This window comes from Panulirus ornatus, chromosome 20 (assembly GCF_036320965.1).
Source record: "Panulirus ornatus isolate Po-2019 chromosome 20, ASM3632096v1, whole genome shotgun sequence".
Lineage (NCBI taxonomy): Eukaryota > Metazoa > Arthropoda > Malacostraca > Decapoda > Palinuridae > Panulirus > Panulirus ornatus.
Genome location: NC_092243.1, coordinates 76294586 through 76307390, shown reverse-complemented (window position 1 = coordinate 76307390; position 12805 = coordinate 76294586). Strand labels below are relative to the sequence as shown.

At 38.9% G+C, this 12805-nt stretch overlaps 1 protein-coding gene across 1 annotated transcript in view; it reads left to right on the top strand.

Moving 5' to 3' along the window:
* LOC139756156 (neuronal acetylcholine receptor subunit alpha-7-like) overlaps nucleotides 1-12805 on the top strand; it is a 547320-nt gene that overhangs the window by 407393 nt on the left and 127122 nt on the right. Inside the window, exons 3-4 of the mRNA XM_071675331.1 lie at nucleotides 2469-2513; nucleotides 7039-7148. Of these exons, the coding sequence (XP_071531432.1) occupies nucleotides 7060-7148 (89 nt within the window). The 5' untranslated portion in view covers nucleotides 2469-2513; nucleotides 7039-7059. The remainder of the gene's footprint in view (nucleotides 1-2468; nucleotides 2514-7038; nucleotides 7149-12805) is intronic.

Below are 12805 nucleotides of genomic sequence, written 5' to 3'. Positions count from 1 at the left end.
TACTGCTGCTGCTGGTCACCTCAGCAGTTCCAGCAGATCACCTACTGCTGCTGCTGGTCACCTCAGCAGTTCCAGCAGATCACCTACTGCTGCTGCTGGTCACCTCAGCAGTTCCAGCAGATCACCTACTGCTGCTGCTGGTCACCTCAGCAGTTCCAGCAGATCACTTTAATGCTGCTGCGGGTCACCTCAGCAGTTCCAGCAGATCATCATCCTGCTGGTGATGGTCACCTCAGCAGTTCCAGCAGATCACCTTACTGCTGCTAGTGGTGCCTGGAAACACGACCATACGGACTACTGGACACAGTAACAGTGAACCAATGAAACAGTTTTCATCTCTTCTTTAATTCTCATTTCAAAAGACAGCGTTCAAATTCTATACATCCCTGCGCAGCATATAGCCATACAACCGCTCATGATAATTATTCTGAAGCCTTTAAAGACAAGAGCCATTGTACGCATGTATCGTATTATCAGCTCCTGAGACTTGCTGTCTAAGTCTTAGATATGATTCCCAGTTCTAATGGCAGATCCAATTTCCAGTGTTCAATGTAAATATGACTACCAGGCCCAATTCCAGACACAATTTCCAATCTTAGCTTCGAGCTTTTCCAATCGTAATTTCAAGCAAGACTTCCAGTCCTTATTCCAGACACCGCTCTCAATCCCAGTTCCGGACATGATTTCCAGTACTAATTCCGAGCCGAATTCTGGTATAATTCCCATTGGCTCTTGAGGATGGCGGCAACTGCCTGGGCTTGCTAGGCCAGCTGCCGAGCGGCACCAACGCCGATGGTCCATTGTCTCCTGCTAATGGGAAATCGTCGCGGTGACTCGCATTAAAGAATTGCTGGAGGCAAGAAATGCTTTCCTCCTGCATCATACAGGCAGACGCGAGGTAAAACATGACACCACATACGCGATGACTCCTCCTCATTACTTCCATATATGTTAATATATGTATATATATGTGTGTATATGTATATATATATATATATATATATATATATATATATATATATATATATATATATATATATAAAGCACTTCACACCTTTTTGTAAATTTCTTCCAAGGTGTCATGTTTTATATTCTCAGATTTTCCCTCTATATCAAAGAATTCTTCACTGTATGCGTCATCCAAGGTTATGGTCAGGTCACCCCTCACTCTTCTTTCTTCCATGGTGTGCAACTTGAAGGCTTTCGTTATTTCCCTACGACTCGACTCTCTTAATTCTGGTACCATCTTTCTTGTCTACCTCTGGTCCTTCTCCACGAGCTATTAGTACTCCACGTGTGGTAACCAAATGCAAAATGGGTATTCTTGCTCTGTCTTATTGTAGGATGTGAGCAGCTTCCTGAATATTACTTTATCATGTACTGTAATGCTACTTTGATACTTGCCAGCAAACAGTTTGCCTTGTGTGTGTCTGTGTGTGTGTGTGTGTGTGTGTGTATATATATATATATATATATAGAGAGAGAGAGAGAGAGAGAGAGAGAGAGAGAGAGAGAGAGTTTCTTCATTTACCGTGTACGTTGGCCACGCCTGGCCTGGAATCCTTCTCCATGACCTTTGCCCTCAGGGCTTCCTATTTCGCCATCAAATTAGTTTTCCCTTATGAAATTTCAACCTTATCATACACTGTGTCCAGGTCATTCAATATGCCTCGTGGCACTATTTTCCCCCCACTCTAGTTTTCATTACAGAGTTTGGTAAAAACATTTTTTGCTTTTTCTTCATTGTTATATTTTCCTATCTTTCCTCTTCATGTCTCATGGGTGTAGTCATGTTACTCCTCCTCACTTCGTGGACATTATTGCTGCAATTCTTACTTTTAACTTTTTTATGAACGTTTTATTAGTATTAATCTTTTTGATATGAGATTTGGTTTAATCTTTTCTACGCTTTTTTGACCTGGGAATAAAATACCTTATCATTTAATTCATTTACTTTAACATTGAATTTGACTTACATTTGTTAGCAAAAGAAATTGCGTATAAGATTAACATGTAACTGGTTTAACATATTAGTTTATTTACATCCTGTAGTTAAGAATGTTGTAACCATTGAGAATGTAGACGTCATTTTTTATAGAAATAATAAGATTATATTCATGTGTTTATTGTCATATTTGTAATAGCGATCATTTTCCTGTGATTCACATTCATTAGTTTATCTTCAAACCTCATGAGGAAACTACAATGTAGTAGTTACTTTACCATTATGTTTTATATCCTTCAGAAACCCAATTTACCTTTCCAGTTCCTGTATTCCTGTCTCTAATTATTGCAGTCCTTACTTTTCAGCCTATTTCTCTCTGTTCACTGCCCTATTTAATCTATGAAATTCCCGTATTTATTGCACAGTCCCATTGCTCAACAATCCATATTTGCACAGTACACATAAAGCACTCATTTCGTTCGAAGAGAAACAAGAAAATAACTGTTTTTCCTTCTGTTTACAGGATGAGAAGAATCAGATCCTAACTACCAACGTTTGGTTGAATTTTGTAAGTATATATCCATATTTCACGAATTTTGTAAGTATATCTCTGTATTTCACTGGTTTTGTATTCCTCTATCTTTCATGTGCTTTGCAAGGATATCTCTGTATTTCCCAAACTTTATAAGTATATCTGTATAATTCACTAGTTTTGTAAGTAAATCTCTGTACTTCACGATCTTTTTTAAGTAGATGTCTACATTACATGAACCGTGTATCTCTACATTTCACGAGCGGTTGGCCAGGCTTCTGTCTAATGCCTTGGGATCTACCGGTGGAGTACACATAAAGAATTCGACAGATCTATTAAGAAGATGTCAAGGCCTTATTCGCTAACGTGCCGGTGGAAGAGGTCATGCAAGCAGCTGGAAAAGTGATGATTGATATTCGAGATGAAGAGTTATCGGTATCCAAAACAGATTACGTAAGACAGGTGTCTTTGTGTGGCAGATAAGGGAAGTTCATCTTGAACGAGGAGGAGTGCAGACAGCACAGTGGTTTAGCCATGGGTTCCCTTCTCAGTGCAGTCATGACCTGCCTGTATATAGAAACTTTGGAGATCGAATCCACAATAGGATCATGGGCAGGGGTGCCCAATGGTACAGGTGTATATATATGGATGACATAATAGTGATAGCTCCTGAGGAAACCAACATGGACCATGAATCTAAAATGCTAAATGATATCAGCAGAAATATACAATTTAAGATAGGACAGGAAGAGAATGGGAATTTTGCCTGGTTTTGGACACGATAATATGGAGGTGTGACCTGGATGTAAAGTTTACGGTATACCAAAAAAAAAAAAAAACCGACAGGAATGACCTTATTTGTTATATTATTTTTCTGAAAAAAAAAAAACAAAAAAAACGAGAAGACAAAGTCTGGAGTGATTACTGGGTTGTTCACAGGGCAGTGAGAACGTGCAGTGTTGAATACTCAGAGGAGGAAAGTTGATATATCGTTGAGGTGTTCAAGAAGTTACGTTACCCTAAAGATCTGTTAATCAAACTTGGTGAGACGGCCAATAGCATAATGGAAAGGCGCAGAAGGAATGTTAAGAACGTCACAGAGGAAAATAAGAATTATGTATCCGTTACCAATTCAAGGAAGTTCTCGGATGTGGATAGACACGTACAGAACACGGGATAAACAAGAAGTGGTTAAAGTATCAACAAGAATAACATGACGTACAGTGTGCCATGTTCTGGATGTCTGGTCACACACCACACGGACACAAGACGGGCTATTGCCGAAAGCATCATCGACCATCTAGCTGATGCTACATCATAGGACACCGAATGCGTACGTTAACCACATAGACACCTAATAAGATGGTAAGAGGTGAATATAGTGCATGAGGGACTGAAAAAGCAAATAAGATAAGCCGTGTAAGCTGCCTACATATGTGCGGGTGGAATGATAAATAGTCGTGAAGACTTTATACGTTGGGCCGGACCAGAGGCAAGAGCAGGGAAACACGGCAGAGGAATGTAGATCAGCGAAGCTTCATGATCGTCAGTGGACGAAAGGGAATACAGTCTCATCGAGGAACTTCTGCTGTAAGGGAGTCCATTGCATCCCTGCTCTTGACTGGAACGCAGTCTTTGGACCTGCAGGATATCCATACACGGGGTGCTAGAGTTGTATGGTAGTAATAAGTGTCTGAAAATAATACATCTATGATGAAACATGTATGATGCCAAAAAATTTGTTCGAAGGAAGATCTTGCCGTGTCAGTATGATATGATGGGCTCATGTCTTGATGGGAGATGGAAAGGGATCAAGAGAGAAAAGACGAACCTCTGACGAAAGGAAACCCAGTGTTTAACCTGATATAGTCTGTACTTCACTTAGGTCATATATGGAGTGAATTCACACCGCCCTGTCCCATCTGTGATGACCTGTGACTTCCTTCATTCACTGTGACGCATCTCATAGGTAGGTAGGCAGACCAAACGGCCAATTAGCAATGACGCAAAGATCAATGTGATGTGACTTTTCATTTTCCCGAAAACAAGGGCAGTATCCAGATCTTGTTTGTCTGTATCCATATCTAATCAGGCTTTTGAGCAAGTGTTGTAATCTCATCCAATCAGACCTTTGAAATGTTTCTGTATCCAGATTTAACCAGGCTGTTGAGCAATTGCTGCAATCACATGTAATCAGATCTTTGAAATGTCCCAGTACTGAAATTTAATCACGTTTTGGGTAATTGTTGCAGTCACATCCAATTACATATTTGAACAGTTGTGATACCCAAATCCACTCAGAATTTTGAACATTTCCTGCACCCAGATCCAATCAGGCCTCTGAACCGCTAGAACTTCCATACCCAACCATAGTCTAAACAGCTTCCTTTAACATTTTGAAAATTCTCCATCAAGAAGTTTAGTTCAACAGCTGCAGCCATTATGGAAAGTTAAACGTGAGCATCGTATGAAATAATGTCTTTTAAGTCGCCTCTCACAGCAGAAATAATCCATCTTTTTATTGTTGTTGGTCCTCAACTGACTCTATGACTCAGCCCCAGACGACAACGGATTATCAACTTCTGGAATGCTGCTCCCTTCAGCAAGGTGGGGTGGGGGTTGGTTGTGGTTGTAGTGGGGGGGGAATGTATAGATAACAAGCTACAAGGAGTCCAATTATATGCTAATGCTGAGGGTATGTTAACCCGGGGCGTCTGAATAATTGAGAACTCCTGAAGTCTTGGACTAACCCCGAAAAAAAAAAAGAAAACGGGAAACCCCATCTCGAATTTTGATATACGGAGCAAAACCCGAGGTTTCCGGCGGCAGTAATATTTACCCAGACCTGCGCCACTCGCTTTAATGATGGCCTACCATGGTAAATATTTGGCCCAAGGTTGATAGAAAACTTTTTTTCCACCAGGGATTATTTTCCCGTCCGTCATGAACAGTTGGAATTACTTTGTGAACCTGGGCAAAAGAGACGGTTTTTTAAGTAGACGTGTATGATAATTGTTCCTTGAGAGCTTACACAAGGAGGCTGGATATGAGGGTGTTTTTCTCCCTGTGTTTAGTCAGTGTCTGCAGTTGTTTGTGTAACACATATGAGGGGGATGTCTGTATGCCTACATGTTACCGTCTTTGTTTTTCCTTTGTTTGTTCTCGTATTTCTTGTTATACTTGTGTCTTTATTGTATAATTGTCTCCTCAATTTCCCGACAAAAAGAATATATATATATATATATATATATATATATATATATATATATATATATATATATATATATATGTGTGTGTGTGTGTGTGTGGCGGGGTGGCGACGGGAATGAATAAAGGCAGCAAGTGTGAATCATGTCTGTGTATGTATATATGTATAAGTTGAAATGTATAGGTATGTATATGTGCGTGTGTGGACGTATATACATGTGTATGTGGATGGGTTGGGACATTCTTTCGTCTGTTTCCTTGCGCTACGTCGCTAACGCGGGAGACAGCGACAGTGATATATATATATATATATATATATATATATATATATATATATATATATATATATATATATATATACACACACACGTACATATACATATATATATATATATATATATATATATATATATATATATATATATATATATATATATATATATATAATCAGTTACAAACTTACTTGACAGAACCCTCCACAGAAATGACAAAAGGCGGTTGCCAACTTTATAGCCGGCCACCATGCCAGGTTGGCTTCACGTTAGAGACGCTTAAACTCCTCAGTTCCTCAAGAAGTTCTTCCTTCACGCGATCAGACATACAACCATCTGAAGCCACACTCCCTTTTTATATATAAATACACGTAACTCACTCCAGTCTACGCTCGGAACATTACCCATCACTACAACAATATTAAGACCTTTTCCACATATCTCAAGACTCTTCGTATCCTCTATGCAACACCAAAATCGAGACACCCATCACTTGCTGCTCACTTGCCTTGCATTCTCCCCATGTAAACATATTCGTAACATCACTGCTCCTTATGGTATATGGTTCTGCCTGAGACTTCTGGACCACGATATATATATATATATATATATATATATATATATATATATATATATATATATATATATATATATATATATATATAAATATATATATATATATATATATATATAAATATATATATATATATATATATATATATATATATATATATATATATATATATATAATATAATATAATATAATTAATTAATTATTTCTAGTTTTTGCATTATATGCCCCTTGAGCGCGACGGAGCAAATCTTGATAATGATTGTGTGACCTTTGACCTAACTCCTCGCGGGTCTGGTAAAATTCATGATCAGTCAGCTCAGTGAATGCAAAATGATCTGAGTGAATATCACGGAAATGAATGACTCACAGTTCATTATGTCTTTGTTGAATGAATTGGCTGTCTCTGCTTCCTGGTGTTGGGTGAGAATGAATGGTTATTTATCTCCTCTTGGAATAAACCGATTTGTTTCTCCGTCTGAGAATAAACTGTTGACTCGTCATGTTACAGGAGTGGACTGACCACAACCTGATGTGGAACGCCTCTGACTACGGTGGACTGGCCGACCTACGGATACCTCCCAAGTACCTGTGGGTCCCGGACGTCTTGATGTACAACAGGTAAGGAAGAGAAAGTACAAGGGAGTACCTGAGAGGGTAAGGGGTGCACGGGGGTGTACCTGGGGAGACAGAAGAGTACCTTCAGGGTACGTGGGAGTATACTTCGAATTACGTTGGAGAAAAAGGGAGCGCATGGAAGTACCTGAGGCAGAGAGAGAGAGAGAGAGCCTAGGTAACACAATACATAGGAGCTAAAAATGAAACACAGTAGATGCAAGTCTTTGTGTTAGCCAGGAGGTTATGAGGGACAGGAGGGAGAGGGAGGGATAGTGAGAATGAGGGAAGAATCGTGAGAAAGTGGAAGAGGGAGGAACAGCAAGACTGAGTGGGGGAGTGTTATTAAGAATGTTAGAGTGAGGAAAGGATAGTGTAAATGTGAAATATAGTAAAATAGGGATAGTGAGAGAGGGAGGGATGATAAAAGTGAGGAAGGGATAGTGGGAGTGTGATGGTAAAGTAGGGATAGAGAAAGTGTGAGAGTGAAATAGAAAAAGTGAGTATGAGAGAGGAAGGGAGTGTGAGTGAGAGACAAGGAAGCATCACTATAATGGGTTGACAGGAACGAGAGACATCGGGAATGAAGGAATGTAACAAGTCACGAATGAGAGAATGAAACACAGGTAGGTAATGAAATGGCCGCGAATGACGGAATGAGAGCGATGTCAAAAGTAAAGAAAGAAAGCACAGGTGCGGAATGAAGAATTGAAAACAAAACATGAATCTTTGAAATATCATCTGCATTCACGAAAGATATTGACAAATGTATTTTCAAATGACAACTAAACCTGTAAATATTTGCATGTGAATGAAGCATTCCTAACTTCACACACACTAGGAATATCTTTGTCCCAAGACTCAAGATTACATAGAGGCTGTAGCAGTTACTGAGTATGTGGGGATCTCTGTGTCAAGTGTAGGAGAGACACTGGGTGAGGCAAGATCCAGGATTAGAGAAGACCTAGGGTCAGGCAAGACAGAGTGAAGCAAGACACAGGATGAAGCAAGACTCAGGGTAAGGCAAGACCAAGGGGTAGCAAGATTGGATGAGGCAAGATGCTGACTGAGGTTAAACATAGATGAGGCAAGACCCAGGGTAAAGCAAGCTCAACAAGTTTAAAGTTGATCGACCAGAAAATGAAGAAATGGCACAAAACCTTGATTAAGGATAAAGAAGAAGAAGGAAGGAAGAAGAAAAAAGAATTTATGTAAAAGAACAATACATAACCCTCCATAAGGAAAGATATATATGTATATTAGAAAATTACTTTTTTTCTCTCTTTGAAATATCATTACTAAAGGTAATTTCTCTTCCCATGGCAAAAACTACAGATTTATTCTTCCTTACTTTCCATTCTCATAAAACTCAATAACATGTTCCGCTTTAAACTTAGATTTACGGTATGATTTATATAAACCACACTTATGCAACCCTTTCTCAGGCGTTTTAAGTTGTAGATTATTCATATACAAGCTCCAGGCAGCAAATCTAATTGTCTTTTCCAATTATGCCGTCTACAATTAAGCTTTTGGTTCGAGTTTATGAATTAGCGCTCAGTGTCTGACTGTGCATGGTATATGAATCATTCATGCAATTGTTCATATATCATACATTGAGGATTGTACAGACACTTGTGACAGTGGGAGACGGGAGGAAGGTAAAGCTGGTTTGTCTGTGTCACGTTCAAGACTGTGAAGAAAGTGAGGAAAACTGTTTGTGAAAATGTTTTAGAATATTGTTGTCCTCCAGGGACAGTACATTACCAGGAGCTGCTTGACGGATGGAGATAATGGTTGAGTAGGGTAGTGAAATAGCTCTCTCTCTCTCTCTCTCTCTCTCTCTCTCTCTCTCATCCTGTGGTCCGCACACCTAAAATAATCACTCAACGTCTCCATATATATATATATATATATATATATATATATATATATATATATATATATATATATATGTATATATATATATATATATATATATATATATATATATATATATATATATATATATATATATATATATATTTTTTTTTTTTTTTTTTTTTTTTTTTTTTTCATACTATTCGCTATTTCCCGCGATAGCGAGGTAGCGTTAAGAACAGAGGACTGGGCCTTTGAGGGAATATCCTCACCTGGACCTCTCCTCTGTTCCTTCTTTTGGAAAAAAAAAAAAAATATATATATATATATATATATATATATATATATATATATATATATATATATATATATATATATATTCACTTTTTCTATTACCAGGGATCCAACCTTCTCAAAATGCATGCCCAAGTTTCAACGCGGCCAACTGCATCTTACCCCAAGGGCACGCAAACTATGCTACATCACAGGCTTCGTTTCTGGTAGGCATGGCAGCAGATATGTCAACGACGATGGCCAGAAAAACGACAGATATACAGGGGCTGGACACCATAGTCAAGGGAACAAGTAGGAGGAGTGGCGAGATAAAACGTAGCTCTAATGGAAAAGGCATCGTATGAATGTCTTTCCTCATTTCGAAATGAGTCAAGGAATGTAAGAAGGGGTACACACAAGGAGGAGGAGGAGGATGAAGAAGAGGAATAAGAGAGACAAAGAATTAAAAAACTGCACATGTTCGCTGCAAATGGTAATGAAGGTAAAAGGTGGTGATGCCGGGAGCATTAATGAGACAGAAGGCCTTTGATTCCACCCTGTTAAATGTATTGATAGAGGATGAACCACTCCAGATGTTGGTCGTATAAAACCCCTGCAGATTTAGAACGTCTGTTCTCAAGAAGAATACTTACGGTAGCTCTACAACACTCCTAGGTTTTGAGAAGCAGACTTTGTAATGTTGATTATGTGGGGTTTCCAGGAGAGAGTGAAGGATATGGTTTTCATAAACTTTACGAGTTATTACAGGGGTGAATGGTGATGTTCTGAAGTTGAACAGAGGAAAGCAAATCATTATTAAAAAGGGCTATAGGGAGAAATTATGTTCGAGACATATTAAATGCAATAAGTTTATTGCTTCCCCACTCCAAGATGCTGCACAGGACCGAACTGGAAATATGATAAGTAAGAGAAAGAACGAGACTTAAAGCGCAGAATGGGAAGGAAAAGGAATTCCTGTATGTAAATTGGAATCTTGATATAAGACGACAGAGTTAGAAGTATAAGAGAGAGGATCATCTATTGAGAGAAGAAACGGAGTAGTGACAGGACAGAACCCTGACGAACGCACTTTTGACGGGTTAGAAGAGGGAAGTAGGGAAGCCAAAGGATGGGACTTTGTCAAATTCCCTAAGAGGGGAGGTACAGGACATAGGAAAGAAGACAACTACCAGTTAACCTACCAATGAGAAATCTATACCGGTGGAATTCCTGCAGTTTCAGGGCTGCGCTGATAATTGGAAGGAAATATTGGACTCCTACCGAGTCAAAAGTTCCTTGAAAGAAAGAACGCCCTCTCGGCAGGAGCCGATTTTGAAGCCTCGCTGAAGTGACTTCAATTTGCGTTGCAACCACAGACAGATGGTGTCTTGTAAAACACATATATCCTCTTGGTCAATCTTTCCTCACTCATTCTCTCCATGTGACCAAACCATTTCAATACACCCTCTTCTGCTCTCTCAACCACGCTCTGTTTATCATCACACATCTCTCTTACCCTTTCATTACTTACTTGATCAAACCACCTCACACCACATATTGTCTTCAAACATCTCATTTCCAGCACATCCACCCTCCTCCGCACAACTATATATATATATATGTATATATATATATATATATATATATATATATATATATATATATATATATATATATATATATATATATATTTTTTTTTTTTTTTTTTTCAAACTATTCGCCATTTCCCGCATTAGCGAGGTAGCGTTAAGAACAGAGGCCTGGGCCTTTGAGGGAATACCCTCACCTGGCCCAATTCTCTGTTCCTTCTTTTGGAAAATTAAAATCTGTCTGTGGTTATAACGAGTTATATATATATATATATATATATATATATATATATATATATATATATATATATATATATATATATATATATATATATCAGGTGTTTGCTTTGAAGAATGTATGTGAGAAATACTTAGAAAAGCAAATGGATTTGTATGTAGCATTTATGGATCTGGAGAAGGCATATGATAGAGTTAATAGAGATGCTCTGTGGAAGGTATTAAGAATATACGCTGTGGGAGGCAAGTTGTTAGAAGCAGTGAAAAGTTTTTATCGAGGATGTAAGGCATGTGTACGTATATGATTGGTTCTCAGTGAATGTAGGTTTGCGGCAGGGGTGTGTGATGTCTCCATGGTTGTTTAATTTGTTTATGGATGGGGTTGTTAGGGAGGTAAATGCAAGAGTTTTGGGAAGAGGGGCAAGTATGAAGTCTGTTGGGGATGAGAGAGCTTGGGAAGTGAGTCAGCTGTTGTTCGCTGATGATACAGCGCTGGTGACTGATTCATGCGAGAAACTGCAGAAGCTGATGACTGAGTTTGGTAAAGTGTGTGAAAGAAGAAAGTTAAGAGTAAATGTGAATAAGAGCAATGTAATTGGGTACATTAGGGTTGAGGGTCAAGTCAATTGGGAGGTAAGTTTGAATGGAGAAAAACTGGAGGAAGTAAAGTGTTTTAGATATCTGGGAGTGGATCTGGCAGCGGATGGAACCATGGAGGCGGAAGTAGATCATAGGGTGGGGGAGGGGGCGAAAATCCTGGGAGCCTTGAAGAATGTGTGGAAGTCGAGAACAGTATCTCGGAAAGCAACAATGGGTATGTTTGAAGGAATAGTGGTTCCAACAATGTTGTATGGTTGCGAGGCGTGGGCTATGGATAGAGTTGTGCGCAGGAGGATGGATGTGCTGGAAATGAGATGTTTGAGGACAATGTGTGGTGTGAGGTGGTTTGATCGAGTAAGTAACGTAAGGGTAAGAGAGATGTGTGGAAATAAAAAGAACGTGGTTGAGAGAGCAGAAGAGGGTGTTTTGAAATGGTTTGGGCACATGGAGAGAATGAGTGAGGAAAGATTGACCAAGAGGATATATGTGTCGGAGGTGGAGGGAACGAGGAGAAGTGGGAGACCAAATTGGAGGTGGAAAGATGGAGTGAAAAAGATTTTGTGTGATCGGGGCCGGAACATGCAGGAGGGTGGAAAGAGGGCAAGGAATAGAGTGAATTGGATCGATGTAGTATACCGGGGTTGACGTGCTGTCAGTGGATTGAATCAGGGCATGTGAAGCGTTTGGGTGAACCATGGAAAGCTGTGTAGGTATGTATATTTGCGTGTGTGGACGTATGTATATACATGTGTATGGGGGTGGGTTGGGCCATTTCTTTCGTCTGTTTCCTTGCGCTACCTCGCAAACGCGGGAGACAGCGACAAAGCAAAAAAAAAACAAAGCAAAAAAAAAAAAAAAAAAAAATATATATATATATATATATATATATATATATATATATATATATATATATATATATACATATATATATATATATATATATATATATATATATATATATATATATATATAGATATATATGTATGTATAAATAAAGAGAGAGAGACAACAAATGGGAACATCGTTGAAGGGGGCAAATGGAGAGGTAGGAACAAGTAGTAGTGAGGTGAGAGGGAGATGTAGTACAAAGTGAGAGGGTCAGGG